We start from the raw sequence: 18036 nt of genomic DNA, 5'->3' as shown, positions 1-18036 counted from the left end.
AATCAGCTCCTTCCTGTTCCTGGCCACCTGGGGGGAGGGGGGTCTGGAAGAGGCTTGGGATCTGGGGAGCTGGGGCCAAGGGCCTCTGCAGTTCCCTAAAATGGGCAGCTCTGGGGACTAGAGGCCCAACACAGGATGCCACACACACCTGGACCTCCTGCCGGGCAGGTAGCTTCATGCCTCTAGGCCTCAGTTTCCTCATCTGTCAACTAGACTAATTTAGGATAGTCCCCACCTCTTGGGGTTGTGGAGAAGATTCCATGAGGAAACCGATTAGCGCCTACCACATGGTAACTGATTGATACAGAGATCTATTAAAATTATTATTGGGACTTCCCTGGTGGTCCAGTGGTTAGAATTCCATGCTTCCACTGCAGGGGGCATGGGTTTGACCCCTGGTTGGGGAGCTAAATTCCCACATGCCACGCGGTGTGGCCAAAAAAAAAAGTATTAACATGTAATGGTATCTAATAAGTTATACAAAACAATATCTTGCAGTTCAATAAAATTATACATAAAATGTTAAGGTATAATAGATTGCTATGTGTTACATAGTTAAATATTGATTTATTGATACAACTGTAATGGCACATACATTTGTACCATATTATTAGATTATATAATGTGTAATTATATAATTAGATATTTAGGCTAATATAATTATGTAACACAACGATATGTTTATCTGTCATACACTATATAATGCACACTTGTATATTAAATATGAAGTTTTCCCTCAGAGTTGCATATATAACAGAAAGTTATTCTGTGTCATTGTGCATTACATCATAAGATATTAATAGCGTTTCCTTTTTCTGTCAGTCATCATTATGTGTTTAGGACCTACCCATGTTGCTCTGTGGACACCTGGTCTGTGGCCGCGGGGGTTTTGCAGACCTCCCTGGTGACTGTTCCCTTCTGTTTATTCCCCCTCCCAGGCTGCCCCCACCTCCCCCAAAATAACGTTGCAGTGAACGTCCTTGTATATGTCCCCGCGTGGAACTGAGGGAGAAGGTCTCGGTATGCACACCCAGGAGCTAACCGTGGGGTCACAGCTCCACACACACATTTAATTTGACTGCAGCGCCAAGCGGTCCTCAGGAAGGGCTGTCCCCTATCAGTACATAAGGGTTCATCCGTCCCCAAGGCCCCAACCTCCACTTGGCATTTTTCCAACTTCTAATTTTTGCCAGACCAATAGGATGACTCACTGTCGTTTCAATTTGCACTTCCCTGATCTCCTACCAATAATTTCTAGCACCTTCTCAGGTGCCTGTCAAGAGAGTTTTGGGGTCTCCTCCTCACCCTCATCCTCTTTGCCCATTTTTCTATCAGAGCGGCTGTCTTTTTCTCTTGCTGACTTGCAGCTGTCCCTTTTCCATTCTAGATATTAATCTCTCCTTGATTTTAAACTTTCTCTTTTTTTTTTTTTTTTTGGCCACACCACGAGTCATGCAGGATCTTAGCTCCCCGACCAGGGCTCAAACCCACGCCCCCTGCAGTGGAAGCTCGGAGTCTTAACCACTGGACCGCCAGGGAAGTCCCGGTTTTACACATTTTAAATACTGTTTTTCCTCTCTGTCATCTGATATTTGTTCCATGGTGTCCTCATTAAAAGAAATCTTTATTTGGATGTTATCAAATGCATCCTGTTTCTGCCTCATGAGTTCTTGTGGTTTGCTTCAGTAGTCTTTTCCTTTACGGTTGTTGGTGTTATTGTTGGTATTAACCATCCCCGAGGGCCATGAGGGCGGCACACGTTTATACCAGTGCCAGGGACCTTTGTCCGTCTCCCTCTCTGAGGCTTCTCTGAGTCCTGGGGGCCTGGAGACACTCTCCCACTACAAGCTGGGCTCAGCCAGGGCTGTTACATCACCTCATGTAAAGCAGGTGCCGAGGAGATAGGCTGAGAGTCAGACAGACAGCACATCACGGAGAGCACTCTTGAGATCAAAGGAGAGAGAAGAGAAAAGGCAGGTGGAGGAAAACATGGAGAGGTTCTGCAACCATACGGCATGGCGCGGAATGGAAAAGCTAAAGAGAATGGGCTCTGTGCTTGTCTAAATGTTCTGGCCTTAAAAAAAAATCCATGGTGACTTCTTTCAGTGCAAAAATAGACTTCTAAAAGAGCTTTGGTTGAATGGACTCACTTACTAGGTTTGGCAGAATCATACTAAATACTGTGACCATTAATCCACTCTTGGGTATCTACCCTACAGAACTGCACACCGCAATGTTCACCGGAAGTCAGGGGCTAGAATGACAGCAGCAGCATTATTCACAGCAGCCCCAAACTGGAAACAACTCAAATGTCCATCACAGGAAAATCAATCAATAAATCATGGACTAATCACATGATGGAAGACTATACAACAACCAAAGGAATGAGCTACAGCTAAATATAACATGGAAGAATCACAAAGACATGATGTTGAATGAAAGAAGCCAGGGACTTCCCTGGTGGTCCAGTGGCTAAGACTCCGCACTTCCAGTGCAGGGGGCCTGGGTTCGATCCCTGGTCAGGGAACTAGATCCCACATGCATGTCGCAACTAAGAGTTCGCATACTGCAATAAACGATCCTGCATGCCACCGGTAAAGATCCCGCAGACCGCAACTAAGACCTGGAGCAGCCTAAATAAACAATTTTTTTTTTTTTTTTTTTTTTTTAAAAAGAAGCCAGGGCTTCCCTGGTGGCGCAGTGGTTGAGAATCTGCCTGCTAATGCAGGGGACATGGGTTCGAGCCCTGGTCTGGGTAGATCCCACATGCCGCAGAGCAACTAGGCCGGTGAGCCACAACTACTGAGCCTGCGCGTCTGGAGCCTGTGCTCCGCAACAAGAGAGGCCACAATAGTGAGAGGCCCGTGCACCGCAATGAAGAGTGGCCCCCGCTTGCCACAACTAGAGGAAGCCCTCGCACAGAAACGAAGACCCAACACAGCCAAATAAATAAATAAAAATAAATAAATAAATAATAATTAAAAAGGTGCTAATAATTAAAAAAAAAAAAAAGAAGCCAGACAGTTAGTTGTTTCCATTTATATACAGCTCAAAACCAGGCAAAACTACTCTGTTAGAAATCAGGTTACTGGTAACTTTTGGGAGATAGCACTGGGAAGGAACACAAGGGGGCTTATGGGGAATGGAAACGTTCTATTTCTTGATTTGTGTGAATGTCACAGGGGCATATTCGGTTTGTCACCATTCAACAACCTAAACACTTATGATTTGACTCTTTTTTGTATTTCAATTTAAAAATGTGTCAAAAAAAATATGTCAAGCATGACACATTTAGGTAAGCGAAAACAAGCATGCATACTCAAAAGTCTGTATTTCTATGAGCATGTGTCTATGTAGTTAAAAGCACAGCCAACAGATCAGATGAAACCCAACCATGTATGATATTGGTCACCCCTGCCTAACAGGGACAGTGGGATGGGGAGGGGTCTCCCCAAGGGTTAACTTCTGTCTGCAATGTTTTTATACTAAGATAAGAGTCTTTAAGATTATGTGAGGACTTCCCTGGTGGCACAGTGGTTAAGAATCCACCTGCCAATGCAGGGGACACAGGTTCGATCCCTGGTCCAGGAAGATCTCACATGCCACGGAGCAAATAAGCCCGTGCGCCACAACTACTGAGCCTGCACTCTAGAGCCCACAAGCTACAACTACTGAGCCTGCGTGCCACAGCTACTGAAGCCCATGCTCCTAGGGCCCGTGCTCCGCAACAAGAGAAGCCAGCACAATGAGAAGCCCGCACACCGCAAACGAAGAGTAGCCCCCGCTCACCGCAACTAGAGAAAGCCCATGCGCAGCAATGAAGACCCCAACACAGCAAAAAAAATAAAAGTTTGTGTGAGAATTAAATGAGTTAATATGTTAAGAGCCCTTAGAACAGTGTGTGGTATACAGTAGGTGCTACATAAGGTTTTCTTACAATAAAAGGAATAAAGTGAAAATGTTTTCTGGGGTATAAATGGTATTATTAAAACTAAGCTAGAAATAAAAGAAACATAGGCAGAAATATACAAAATATTGTCTTGTGACTTTCCAATCAAACTGCTGTGCATTATTATACATGAATATGTCCTCATAGAAATATAGACTTTTCTTTTGAGTGTCTTTACATAAATGTGTCATATTAGGCATACTTTTTTTAAAAAACTGCTCTTATTGAAGCTTGACAGTGACAGAACAGAGAATCACGGGTCTGGAGACCAAAAGATGCGGGAGATAGAGAGAGCCCGCTGGGTGATTGGGGGTGGGGGCTGGCAGCACCGGAAACCTCAGCCTGAAGGGATCCCCATGTAGGGGGAGGAGGGACCTTTGGTCTCTCCCCAGCCTCTTCCTTCCCCCTGGCCTGGGGCTGGGTGGGGAGGGGCAGTTCCTCTTTCCTGCCCAAGCACCGAGGAGGCCCCAGCTCCCTAGGGGCTAAGAAGCTGGAGCATTGGTGAGGGGGGAGGAGCTGAGCCACACTCTTAAAAGACCCCTTCCCCTCAAGGAAGCATGAACAGGAAAGACAGCAAGAGGTGAGGGGACCCTTCTCCAAGAGACCAGGAGCGCCCTAAGCCCCTGGGTCTCGCTTGGGCTGCATGGGAAGTTTGGGGAGCTTCTAATGAGGGGCATAGGGTGTCGGGCTACTCTCGGGGCAGCAGCAGGAGCTGGGGGCGCCAGGTGCAAAGATGCTTCAGGGAGTCCAGAGCCAGCTCAGGCTGGGGCTGTTTGCTTGGGCGTCTGTGTCTTATCCTTGCTCTTCTGGAATTTGAGCTGCTCTGATCCCATTCTCCCCGCGCCCTTCACGCCCCGATCCTAATTCCGTAGGCTGGGTGTCTCTGTCCTCCCTGGGGTCTTCTTGGCTGCCCCCAGAACTGGAAACTCCAGACTCCTGCAGGGCACTGCCCCAGGGGAGGGGAGTGTGACGCAGGGCAAGGCGGCTCCCCGGCCTCTTAAGCAACTCCTGGCTGCTCCAGACGCTGCAGGGGGCAGAGAGTCCGAAGGTAAGGGCCTAGCAGCTGGCTATGCCAGCAGGTTCTGGAATCGGCTTCCTATCACCTGCCCTCCTGTCCTCACAGGGACCATGGTGGCTGGGTCCATAGCCTAGGCAGCTCCTTCTGCCTCCCCCAGCATGTCTTTGATAGGCAAAGGGTCCCCTCCCTATAATCTCCAGGAGTTTAATGGTGGACACCTGGCTGCCTCATTTTCTGGCTGTGTGACCTTAGGTAAGTCACTTACCCGCTCTGTGCCTCAGTTTCTTCTTCTGTCAATAGAATAATCATAGTCCCTCCTCGGAGGGACGCATGAGTCCTCGGTGGTACAGTCTAGACCTGTGGTTCTCAAGCTTGGGCACACATCAGGACCACCTGGAGGGCTTCTAAAACACAGGCTGCTGGGCCCACCTTCAAGGTGTCTGATTCTGTAGGTCTGGGGTGGGGCCTAAGAATTTGTATTTCTCTCAAGTTCCCATGTGATGCTGTTGGGATTGGTTGGGGACCATGCTTCGGGAACCCCTAAACTAGATAGATGCTCAACCCTCTGCCCGGTACACATTCAGTGCTCAGTAATGCCAGCTGTTACTCGACACCATTCAATACTGATTACCGAGCCTTTATGATGCACCAGGGACATGGCAGTGCCCTTGTTATGGGGGTCTCCCGATTTCTGGTTTCACCCCCATTCCCCATGCCTTGCTTCTAGTTTGCTCCATCACATTCTCTCTCTGCATCTCATATTTAACTTTCTCACCTCTGGCCACTTAAGAGCCTAAGCAAACTAAATCCCTTATTTAGCACTTTTGAAGAGCAAGGCATTGAATGTTCATAATAAATTCTTGGGGAAGGTCCAAAGACGACTCTCATTTTTCACATGAGGAAACTGAGGTCCAAAGAAATTATGTGATTAACACAAAGTCTCACAGCCAGCATAAATTTCTCCAACCCAGTTTTGTCTGACTCTTGTGGAAGCCAAGGCCTTCTGCCTGGATTCTGCTCCCTCCTTCCTCCACCATCCCTGTCTCTCCATTACCCTCTTTCCCCACCTGGAACAAGAGCCTTGGGGAGGCACGGGGCAGAGTGAGGGTTATTTTTAAACTTTCCTTGAAGCTGCCTCAGCCCCTGGGACCACGCCCAGCTCTGAAGGGCTCTGGTGAGGCTACTTTGCACCTGTATCTTCTCTCCAGGCTCCAAATCTAGGGACCCAGGCTTGCAGCTAAGACTCCAGTCCCACCGAAAGGCTGGCTTGGGGGAGGGGTCTGTCACCTTAGTGGCGGTCAAGGTGGGGGAGGAGGGAGAGATGGAATCTCAGGGGTCTGCTTCTCTCATGAGGGCTGGGGGGAGGAGGGGTGGGTGTTGGAAAGCAAAGGGGAATTCTGAGGAGTGTCCCTGAAGGCAGAACCTCCCATGATTCCCCCTGGGGAGCACAAGAATAATTCTGGGGTCTTCTCCTATGATTCCCTGGGAGGTCAGGAGTAACCCGTCTGCCAACAGGAAGTCTCTCCCATGATGTCTTGGGACCATACAGTCAAGGGGAATTGGGGGACAATGCCTGGAGGAGAGAGTTCTTATGATTCCTGGAGGGTCCTAAGTAGTCCTGGGGGTCTTCTCCCATGATTCGCTGGGGGTGAGGGTTCAGGGTAGTCCTAGGGTTTTCCCTCCTGATTCCCTGAAGAGGACAGGCGTGACCCTTGGAGTTTACCTGTAGGAGAAGGCTCCCATGATCTGGACTACTCCTGGGGTTTTCTCCTATGGAACCACGGTAGGTCAGGACTAATGCTAGGACCTTCCCTTTAGGATGCCTTGGGGCTTTGGGGTCAAGAAGAATTCTGGGGGTCTGCCTCAAGGAAGGGGCTCCCATGATTCCCCAGGGAATGTGTCCACAGGAAGTCCCACCAGGAATGCCCGGGGAAGACAGGGGGACGGGGCCGGCCCCGACAGGCCCGCCGCCACAAGACGTGCCCCAGCCCCCGGGAAATCAGCAAGGTCATGGCTTCCATGGCTCTGGGCATGCTGAATGAGGGCGGCTGCAGCGAAGATGACCTGCTGGAGAAATGCATTCAGTCTTTCGGTGAGTGTCCCCTCCCTGGCCAGCCTCCCCAGTCCTGAGGTTGGGCCAAGCACCCACCTCTCTCTGGGCTCAACTTGAGGGGTATAAAATAGAAGCAGGAGTATGTGGAATGAGTCTCAATCACTACAGTAGGAATAAGAGAGACACCTACCTGCGTTTCTTTTTCCTGAGCTGCGGGGGGAGGAGGTCTGATGCTATTTCCATCTTCAGTATGACTTGCCAGGCACGATGCTGGTCCATGCACAGTACAGACAAGGAAACTGGAGCACAAGGAGGCCAGGTTGTTTGCCCAAGTTCATACATGGAGTCACTGGTAGAGCTGGGGTTTGAACCAGGCTGTCCAACCGGCTCTGGAAGCTGTGCAGTCCATTGCCCAGGGGCCATTCTGACACAGTGTCCCCTTCTCCTGCCTTCAGACTCAGCTGGCAGCCTGCGCCGTGGGGACCATATTCTCAACATGGTACTTGCCATGCACAGCTGGGTGCTGCCTTCTGCCCACCTTGCTGCCCGTCTGCTGACCTTATATCCTCCCGGGGCCATGAGCAGTGGGTGGAGGGCGGAGGGCAGAGATGAGAGAGCCTGGTGGGGACGAGGTGAGCAGGCAGGTCTGAGATACTGGATAACAGAGCCTTGACCAGAACTTAAGTACCAGGAGGCCACAGGGAGCACACAGGAGCTGAGGAGGCTGCAGATCTGTCACCTGGTCAGGTAAGCCTGGGCCAAGACCTACACTCCCATGACCCAAGATACTCACCCTACTGCCCCCCCGCCAAAAAAAAACACTTCCCAGAGACTACTCAGTCCTGCTCCCGCAAATCCCACTCTGAGAATCCCCTGGCTTGGTCCCTAAAACCTCCCAGTTCTCTTCCTTAGAACCCTCACCTCTTAGAGACCCCTGACCAGATCCTATGGACCCTCTCCCAGCTGGTACCCCAAGACGTCCAGCTCAGATTCCTAAAACCCCGACCTCCCATATACCCCAGCCTAGTTTCTAAGAACCCCTCACCCTGTTCCCCCAAAATCTCACCCCTAGAGGCCCCCAACCTAGTTCCTGAGACCCATCCCCACTACCCTGCTTCCTAGCCATGCCACTTCCAAGAGATTCCCCAGTCTATCTGCCACAGATCCCTCAGCCTGTGTTAAGAGGCCCCCAGTCCTATTCCCAGAGATCCTCCCAGCCTGGTGTCTCTCTGAACACTGGCCTTCCAGAGACCCCCTGCACACATTTAGAGACGCCCCCAAGCCCAGCACCTAGAGATCCCTCAGCCCAAGAGACCCCTTTCAGAGACTTGCCTCACCCCCAGCCTCACTCCACCATCTCTAAACCACCCTCAGGTACTGGCTGACCCAACACCCTGAGACAGTGCATCAGGAGCCCCAGTTAGAAGAGGTTATAGGTCGCTTCTGGGCCACTGTGGAACAGGAGGGTAACGCAACCCAGCGGAGCCTGGGAGACTCCACCAACCTGTGAGTCAGTCCCTTCCCCTTCCCTCCCACCCCCACTCTGCCTTCTCCCTCCACACTCCCACACCCTCCACCCCAGCTCCTCCCCCTGCCTCTCTTTGCCCCCAGGCTGAGCCCCGGTGGCCCTGGCCCCCCTCCCCCCATAAGCAGCCCAGGCCTGGGCAAAAAGCGCAAAGTGTCCTTGCTTTTCGACCACCTGGAGACTGAGGAGCTGGCAGAGCACCTCACTTACCTGGAGTTCCGGTCCTTCCAGGCTATCACGGTAAGGACGCCCCTCCTCCCAGCTGGGGAGGGCTTGGGGTGGGGTGAGGCCTGGCTGGGGCCAGGCAGGACTGAGAGGACCCAAACTGTCAATCTTGGGTGCTAGAGGGTCCAGGAAAATGAGTTAAGCTGGCTGAGCACAGAGCCCCGGGTTCAAATCCCATCAGCCCCTTCCTACCTGTGTAACTTTGAACTAGTTTCTCAACCTCTCTGGGACTCAGTTTTCTCATGTGTAAAAAGGAGGTCATAATATTTCATTGGCTGGTTGGGGAAATTAATATGTCCATTTAAAAATGCTCGTCACAGTGCCTGGCACGTAGTCAGTGCTCAAAATATTTTATTAATTGTTCATTTATTTGAGAAGCATTTAAATTCACTGTGCCTCAGCCCGTTATCTGTAAAAGGGGGACTTAGTTCCTGCCTCATAGGATCAGCGCCTGGTCCAGAGTAAATGCTATATAGTTGAACCATTTGAAATTGCCATATTTTGACATATTTTACCTACCCAAATGGTAATTTCAAATGCTTCAACCTATATATGTGTTTAGCTATTGCCATCTTGCCATCATCGTTTTGAGGGTACTTGGGGATCTGGTTCCTTAATGGGAAAATTTCCTGATTGTAAACACACACACACACACACACACACACACACACACACACACAGTGCAGTGGATGTGGGTATGTAATGTTGACTCCTTGAGCAGAACAAATAGAAGTTAGTTTCGTGTCCTCTTCACCACCCTTCCCTTTGCTGACTATATACCAGTCAGGTATACAGTTAAGAGCAATAGACTGGGTTCCCACCCTGACTTGGGCCTGTGTGACCCTGGGCAAATTACTTAGCCTCTCTGTGCCTCAATGACCTCATCTCTAAAATGGGAATAATATAGTATTCACTTCATAGACTTGTTGTGAGGCTATGAGGAAGGGCTCAGAATAGTACCCAACTTTCTTTAAACATTTCTCCTCAGATGGGAGAGGGCCATGGTGACCTCAGGGACATGTGATGGCCGAGCTAGGACATCAGAGGTCGTGACTGCTTGGGGGATGGCGTGTGAGGGGCAGGGCCTGAGCGCGAGGGCCCACCCTGACACCCACCTCACCCCCAGCCCCAGGACCTGCGGGGCTACGTTTTGCAGGGCTCCGTGCGGGGCTGCCCGGCCCTGGAGGGATCCGTAGGTCTCAGCAACAGCGTCTCCCGCTGGGTGCAGGTCATGGTGCTGAGCCGTCCCGGGCCTGCACAGCGCGGGCAGGTGCTGGACAAGTTCATCCACGTGGCACAGGTGAGGTCCGCCCCGCCGCTCTGCCCACTTTCTGAGCACCTGCCCCGCTGGGCTCCCGGGCGGTGACGTCACCATCTCGTGGCCCCTCCCGAACGCATCACGCCCCACCCTGGCCGCGTCCCCGCGGCCTCAGTCCTGTCGTTCTAACCCGGGACTGTGACGGCACTTCTTCCCTGGCCTTGATTTCACCACGTCCAACCCGCCCTGGCCCCACTCCTTGGTCCCAGACGTGGCAGTTGACGACGTTCCTCCTGACCCCGTCTCACAAGCCCAGTGCCCGAATATTCTATCCGCAGGGCAATGAAAGAGGAGACTCTTTCTTGCCCGCACCTTTGCGTCATCCCTACCCCGGTCCCTAGGCCCCAGCTGTCCCTTTAGGACAGTGACAGCATCCGTCCCCATCACTTCAGGTCTCCCTTGGCCCGCCCTTTCCTTTCCCCCTCCCCCTTCTCCCTCCCCCTTCTCCCTCCCCCTTCTCCCTCCCCCTTCTCCCTCCCCCTTCCCCCTCCTTTCCAGCTATGTTCCCTCCCTTCTGGAGAAAAGGGAAGCCCTCCTTCCCCCAGCGTGGCCACGCCCCTTTGCGTACTTCCTCGCAGACCACGCCCTGCCTCTGGCGTCTTCCATCTCCTTGCTTCCCCTGTCCGGCCTGACAGACCAGGGTGTTCTGGCATCTACATGGGGTCTCCCCGGTCTGAGCGTCTTCCATTCCTCCCTGGCCCCACCTTCTTCCCCAGCAACCTCCGCTCTTCAAACCTGAAAAAGGGGAGGGCTGACCCCACACCTGTCTCTCATATCTACCTGACCCCTCTGTATCACTCTGGACGATTTCACCTCTGCCCAGCTCCCAACTCCTGCCCAGAACCCAGGCCTTCTGGTCTCCCCTCACCTGGCTGACTCCCAGTGCAGAGGCCGCCTAGTTGTCTGACACCCTAACATTTGTCTGAATCCTCCACACCTGGCTGACACAGACCTGTTGAGTCCCCAAACCCGTCCAACACCCCATACTTGCCTGACTCCCCCCACTTTTTTTTTTTTTTTTTTTTTTGGCCATACCACATGGCATGCGGGATAATAGTTGTCCCACCAGAGCTCCAGCTCATGTCCCGGCAGTGGATGTACACGCTGAGTCCTAACCACTGGACCGCCAGGGAAGTCCCTGACTCCCCCCACTTTTATCTGACCTCACATTAGTCTATCATCTGCCTGACCTCCGTGTGATGCCCACATACCTGCTTGTGGCCCACTCCTGCCTGACACATCTCACCTGTCTGATGCCTGCAGTGGCCCATCCCCACACATGCCTGACACCCCAACTCAATGGGGATGCTGTCATTTGAACCCCCAATTTGCCTGTCCTCCATGTGGTACCCACCACTTCTGCATCACCCTCCCTTCCTAGAGGCTGCTCCAGCTGCAGAATTTCAACACACTGATGGCAGTCACTGGGGGCCTGTGTCATAGCGCCATCTCCAGACTCAAGGACTCCTACACCCACCTGAGCCCTGACAGCACCAAGGTGAAGTCCCACTGCCCTCCCCAAAGTTCCAGTGGTCAATTATCCTGAACCCACACACTTTTCCCCAGCCCCCTCCATCCCTTCCCAGGGGCCCTGGAGCCACCCAGAGACCTTTTGCTCCTCCAAATCCGACAGACCCCCAGGCTTTGTCCTCTGTCATTCTTCCTCCCTCCTCATCCATGGTGCTGACCTCTCTCTACTGTGTGTCTGGTCCTGAGCAGGACTGGAGGGAGACAGATAAGAGATGCTAGCAGAGAACTTGCAGTCCAGGTGGGGAGTGAAATGATGCCCCCAGGGATGCCAACATTTGGGCCACCCATGGGAGGAGCATGGGTTGGGGGTGTCCTGAAAGTATCTAAGGAGAGCGAATCATTCATGAGTCTGGTGTGTGGCTGAGGTCAGGATGTGGCAGGATATTGGGCTGGAGATGCTGGGGCAGGGGCGGGGGGAGATCCTGTTGAGCCTTTTGCAAGCTCAACTAAGGTGTCTGGGCTTTATCTAGAGGGCAGTGGGGAGCTAGGAAGCGTTTGGGAATGCTGAGAGCACCCATGATCAGATTTGGGTTTTTGAAAAATCACTCTAGCCTGGGGAATGGGAGATAGTGGGGCCTTTCTGAGATGGGGGCCCAAGTGGAAGAGCAGTCTGGGGAGATGCTGAAGCCAATGTGGGACATGGAGGGGCTTGGGGAGAGGTCCAAAATGCCATTGGGCCCCTGGGGGGGTCCAGAGCTACACAGGACGCTGCTAGGTACTCCCCTTCAAGGAGCTAGGGGAACAGAACTGGCCTTCCCGATTACATGCTGCTCCCCCCCCAAAAAAACATGCCCCTCCCACACAGGCCCTGCTGGAGCTGACTGAGCTCCTTGCTGCCCACAACAACTACGCCTGTTACCGCCGCACCTGGGCTGGCTGCACCGGCTTCCGGCTGCCTGTACTGGGTGTGCATCTCAAGGATCTGGTGTCCCTGCACGAGGCCCAGCCTGACAGGTTGCCTGACGGCCGCCTGCACCTACCCAAGCTCAACAGCCTCTACCTGCGGCTGCAGGAGCTGGCAACCCTCCAGAGGCAACACCCCCCCTGCAGTGCCAATGAGGACCTACTGCATCTGCTCACGGTGAGCTGCCCTGAGCTGCCCAGGCTGAGCTCCCAGAGGCTGCACCTGCGGGGTACTGAGATTTAGGGTCCTGGGTGGGTGAGGGTCAGGATAGAATAGTAGAATAGCGCTGGAATGCATGGGCTTTGAAGCCAGAGCTTCTAGGGTGTTTTTGTTTTTTTCTGTGTGGTCTTGGGCAAGTCACTTAACCCCTCAGCCTCAGTTTCCTTAACTACAAAATGGGAATACTAATAGGACCTACTTCAGAGAGTGGTTGAAAAGAATCAGTAATATAATTCATATAATTCACATAAAGTACTTAAAATAGTATCTGGAACACAGTGAGCTCTATACAAGTAATGCACTTTTCCCCCAGTTCCCCCAGCAACTCAAGTATCCATTGATCTGAGCTCCAGAATTGCTTTGGGCTTTTGCACTCCTGAACTCCAAGGTTCTGAGCTTCTCATGCCACTAGTCCAAAATTCCAAGTTTTATCATATCCAGGAATCTAAGCAAAAAGCTAATAACAGTTATTGACCACTTATTATGTGCCAGGCACCATATTAAAGTCCCCAGAGAGCACTTCATTCCATCCTCACAACCCTACAAGGAGGGGATCCTTATAGTGTCCATTCTACAGACTGAGAAACTGAGACCCACAGAGGTGAGGTCACTTGCCCCCTGTCCCACAGCAGGCCAGCTTCAGAACATGTATTAACTATCACACTATGTCCTAAGACTGCAAGTGTGCGATTCTGGCTATATTTTATTTTACATAGATGGATAGATAGGTAGATAGATGATAGATAGATAGATAGATAATAGAGATAGAGAGGTAGAGATATATATATTTCATTCTAAAGAGCTATAAATTGAGAGAGACTGGGATTCTGAGGACCAGGTAGTCTAAGACTGAAAAGCTGACTTTCAGATCCTAGGACAGGACCACCTGCAAATTGAAAATGTGGGGCTCCTTGTTTGAAATTATTAAGAATTTCAAGATGGTGACAGCAGGGCATTAAATGAAGTGGAGGCCCCTCTAAGTGTGGGGCCTGCCTGTGAAGCTGGTCCTGCCTCAGGATGACTGGTGCCTAAGCTGCTCTGCTATGCTGACTCTAAGAGGCCATCAGCCCAAATATTTATTGAGCACCTGCTGTGAGCCATGCACTACTTTAGACACTTAGGCTCACAGCAGTGTGCAACACCAGAAAAAAATTGCTGTCTTGTGGGGCTGACTTCCTAGTGGGGGAGATAGCCAGTGAAAAAAGTAAATAAATCATATGGTCTTTTAGATAATAAGTGCTATAGAGAAAATTAAAGCAGAAACAGGCATGGAAAGTGACAGGGGTTTGCAATTTTAAATAGGATCAAAAGAGCCTCAGTGACAAGATGGTGTTTCTGGTCTAGGGGACCGGCGGTGTGCAGAGCGAAGGGGGGCTCAGTGGGAGAGGGGACCATGGGGGTCCCAGGGAAGAGGGGCTTTGGAAAGAGGAGGAGATTGGGGGTCCAGGCAGGCGTGGGCTGTAGGTAGGAGGATAGAGACAAGGAGGGTCCGTAACACCCTGCCCATCCTCCAGCTTTCCCTGGATCTCTTCCACACGGAGGACGAGATCTATGAGCTTTCTTACGCCCGGGAGCCCCGCTGTCCCAAGAGTCTGGTGAGACCCCAGCCCTGACCTCTGACCTCCAGCCCAAGCCTCTGCAATGACTAACTGTGACCCTCTGTCCCTGCCCCAGCCACCCTCCCCCTTCAAGGTGCCCCTGGTGGTGGAGTGGGCCCCTGGCGTGACGCCCAAGCCCGACAGGGTCACGCTGGGTCGGCATGTGGAGCAGCTGGTGGAGGTGAGGAGGAGCCCTGGGCGGGAGGAGGGATCTAAGACAGTGGGGCCCCTGACTTGGCCTTACTCTCCCCTTCCCATGCTCCTCCGAAGTCTGTGTTCAAGAACTATGACCCTGAAGGCCGAGGCACCATCTCTCAGGAGGACTTTGAGCGACTCTCAGGCAACTTCCCCTTCGCCTGCCACGGGCTTCACCCACCCCCCCGCCAGGGGTAGGTGCTCCCGACTCCTGGGTTCCCTTAAGACGAGGACCTGGGGTATCCAGGACTCCTGGGTCTGGGAGAAAGGGGCCAGTCCTGCTGAAGCGCAGTCTCTCCCCCAGGAGTGGCTCCTTCAGCCGAGAGGAGCTGACAGGGTACCTGCTCCAAGCCAGCGCCATCTGCTCCAAGCTGGGCCTGGCCTTCCTGCACACCTTCCAGGAGGTCACCTTCCGCAAGCCCACCTTCTGTAGCAGCTGCAATGGCTTCGTGAGCACTCCGCCCGCTGTCACCCTGAGGGACCCCTGGAGCGCCCTAACTCCTCACAGCCTGGGCTGGAAAAGCCAGCCCTGCCCTGGAGCGCTCACATTCCCCAAGCCCCGGATAATCCCCAAATTCCAGAAAATCCTCTAGCCTCAAATAATCCCCATATTTCACAGCAACCCTAAACAATGGATATTCCCTACATCTTGGATAATTCTGAAGTCGAGATAATGCTCGATTCCCAGACAATCCCCATCCTGGATAATTGCCAAACCCTGGAGAATCTACAAACACAAGTAGATTATCTCCAAGCAGAATCAATCTCCAAGTCTCTAGACCCCAGATAATTCAAACCCTGGATAATTTCCAAATTCAGGGTATCCTCAAACTCTGTATAATGGACAAATCTCTCAATCTCAAACCAAGAGCAATTCACAAACCTTGGATTACTTTCCAAATTTACTTTTTCATTCATAAATATATACTGGGCACCTGCTGTGTGTGCCAGGCACAGTTATAGGCTCTGGGTGGGTGGGAGCACAGGAGGAAACAGAACAGACACAATCCCTGCCCATAGAATTTATGCTTTATTAATTCCAAATTTTGTCCAATTCTCATATCACAGATGACTTTCCAAACCTGAGATAACCTCCTAATTCCTTTAGTCTCCCAGATCCCACATAAGCCTCTAGCCTTGAAAACTTCCAAAACCTTAATTGTTTCCTCCAGACAGACCCCAGCCCCACCCCAATCACAGCCCTCCTTCCCCTAGCCTAGGTAACCTATTCTGCTTTCTCTTCCCAGCTTTGGGGTGTCACCAAGCAAGGCTACCGCTGTCGGGGTGAGCGGGGCATGGGTAGGGGGAGGGAATCCGGGACCCGCGGGCTGAAAGAATAGAGGACACAGACTGGGCCTCTGGCACTAACCTCTGAATTTCCCCCAGACTGTGGGCTGTGTTGCCACAAACACTGCAGAGACCAAGTGAAGGTGGAGTGTAAGAAGAGGCCAGGGGCCAAGGGCGACGTGAGCCCCCCAGAAGCCCCTGTCCCACCCACACCAGTTCCCCATGCCGGATGTGGTAAGACCCAGGGTGTAGCAGTCCTGGGAAGGGGGCCTGGTGGATGGATGGAGATTAACTCCAAGGTCATGAGGTCTTTCCTACCGTACCCACATCCCTCCCATCCACACGCCCACGAACAGGCTCTGAGGACAATCTCTCCTACACGCTATCCCTGGAACCTGAGACCGGGTGGCACGTTTGCCATGCTTGGACCCAGACAGAGCCCTCACATCCCTCCTGGGAACCAGAGACGGTGAGGAGGAGCTGCCCGTACCCACAACTGGATACAGGGAGACCAGCCTATTTGCCTGGGGGAACCCAGACAGATTTGGGGAAGCATAGGAAAGTTAAAATATGCAAAAGTCCTCAATTGCTTGGGTAGGAGGGCATAGATAGTGGTTAATTTTTAATGTTGATAGAAAAATAGAAATTACAGTACGTTGTAGGGAGGGGAAGGGGTAACCACTAGTAGAAAAGAAAAGGGAGTTTAGGAAGAAAAAAAGAAAGACAACTATAAGATGGCTAGAATAAGGCCAAATATATCAGACACTAATAGTAGAACAAATGCCACGATTCAAAAGTGGGGACTCTCAGATTGAGCTAAAAGAAAATCCAGAGGGGACATTCATCCATCCACTTTAAAAAGTCTGGGTGAGGCTCTCCCCCTGCAGTGAACCATCTCCTGGACATCGTGCACTCCCCACGTCACCCAGTGTCTTCCTCCTTCCAGGTCCCTCTGCCAGCGACGGCCCCATCACCCACCCAGTCCTCCAAGCTGAGTTCCTAGATGTTGCCTTGGTCTGCTCTCTCCCCACTCCCTCCAGCAGAGTCAGTCTTGAGTCCTGTTATTCGGCCTCCAGGCCTCCAGCAGAACCCCCAAAGGCATCGCCTCCTTCCCATCCACACTGCCTTTGTTGAAGCATCCGTCATCTCTTACTCCGAAAGAAAGTTACTTTCTTCTTTTGCATCAGAGTGGCTATTAATCGTACTCCCTTTTCTTGCATTTAATATCTGTGCAGCTCTGTGTTGGATGCATTTAGACCTAGGTATCATCTCGCCACCTCCTTAAATCTCCATTTTACAGATGAGGAAACAGGCTCAGTGAAGTTAAACTGCTCACCCAAGGTGGCAGAACTCCTAAGTGCTGGAGACAGGACTCACACCCAGGTTTGCCTGCCTCTAGAATGGAAGCTACTGACCAATATGCTACACTGATGTCAGCATGGGTCAGGAGGGGGACGGTACAGGGTGGGTAAAGTTCCAAACTCTGGAGTTCCAGAGATGGGAGAGAAGGCCAGAGAAAGGGTGGAACAGGGAGGGAGCCTGTGAACACCTGAGTCCAATCACATCCCTCCTCTGCTCAGAGCCCTCCCATGGCTTCATCTCACTCAGGGGAAAAGCCAGAGTTCTCACTGTGGCCCACCCCGCATGATCTGCCCCCATCACCTCTCCGACCTCCCCTCCCACCACTCACCCCCTCACTCATCCTGCTTCAGCTACACTGGCCTCCGATGGTCCCTGATCATGCCCCAAAATACTCCTACCTCAGGACCTTTGCACTGGCCACTCCCTCTGCCAGGAAGGGAAGGCTCTTCCCCAGAGGTCCACATGGCTCCCTCTTTGGGACTTAGCTCAAGTACCACCTTCTCAGTGAGGCCTCCCCTGATCATGCATAAAGGTGCAATCCCACCATGGTCCCAATCCTGCCTTCCTGCTTTATTTCTCTCCAAAGCCCTTTCCCCATCTGACAAACTAAACTTTCTTGTCTGCCCTTCCTCACCAGAAAGGTCAGCTCCGGGACACCAGGGGTTATTATTATCTGTATCCCCAATGCCTAGCACAGGGCTGGCACATGGTGGGTACCTGACAGATGTTTGCCCAATGCCTGCATGTCTCCTCCCCCATGCCCATTGGGAGGGAAGGATGTTGCTGAAGAGAAAAGGGCTTTAAGGGTCAGAGCAGCAGGGGCCTGTTCAGACCCAGGGGACAGAGAGCCCCT

The 18036-nt window shown here is 52.0% G+C and overlaps 1 protein-coding gene across 8 annotated transcripts; it reads left to right on the top strand.

Annotated features, from left to right (window-relative positions):
- The first annotated feature begins 4456 nt into the window (after positions 1–4456).
- Positions 4457–16824, top strand: RASGRP4 (RAS guanyl releasing protein 4). Of its 8 annotated transcripts, XM_061172577.1 has the most exons (17): positions 4457–4529; positions 6875–7059; positions 7476–7594; positions 7706–7767; positions 8395–8526; positions 8632–8785; positions 9897–10070; positions 11470–11586; positions 12424–12699; positions 14256–14336; positions 14416–14520; positions 14610–14728; positions 14839–14983; positions 15782–15818; positions 15921–16055; positions 16178–16290; positions 16768–16824. In XM_061172577.1, the coding sequence occupies exons 1-17, from the start codon at positions 4507–4509 to the stop codon at positions 16822–16824; spliced, it is 2034 nt and encodes a 677-aa protein (XP_061028560.1). In that variant the 5' UTR covers positions 4457–4506. The 8 variants fall into 8 exon arrangements, with proteins under 8 accessions (XP_061028560.1, XP_061028559.1, XP_061028561.1 ...); XM_061172576.1 differs by lacking the exon at positions 16768–16824 and having other exon boundaries at positions 8674–8785; positions 16178–16420; XM_061172578.1 differs by lacking the exon at positions 16768–16824 and having other exon boundaries at positions 9999–10070; positions 16178–16420.
- Positions 16825–18036: the final 1212 nt, after the last annotated feature.

This window comes from Eubalaena glacialis, chromosome 18, assembly GCF_028564815.1.
Source record: "Eubalaena glacialis isolate mEubGla1 chromosome 18, mEubGla1.1.hap2.+ XY, whole genome shotgun sequence".
In the NCBI taxonomy this organism is placed as follows: Eukaryota; Metazoa; Chordata; class Mammalia; order Artiodactyla; family Balaenidae; genus Eubalaena; species Eubalaena glacialis.
The sequence above is the reverse complement of the archived record's forward strand: the minus strand, read 5'-3'. Positions and strand labels throughout refer to the sequence as shown.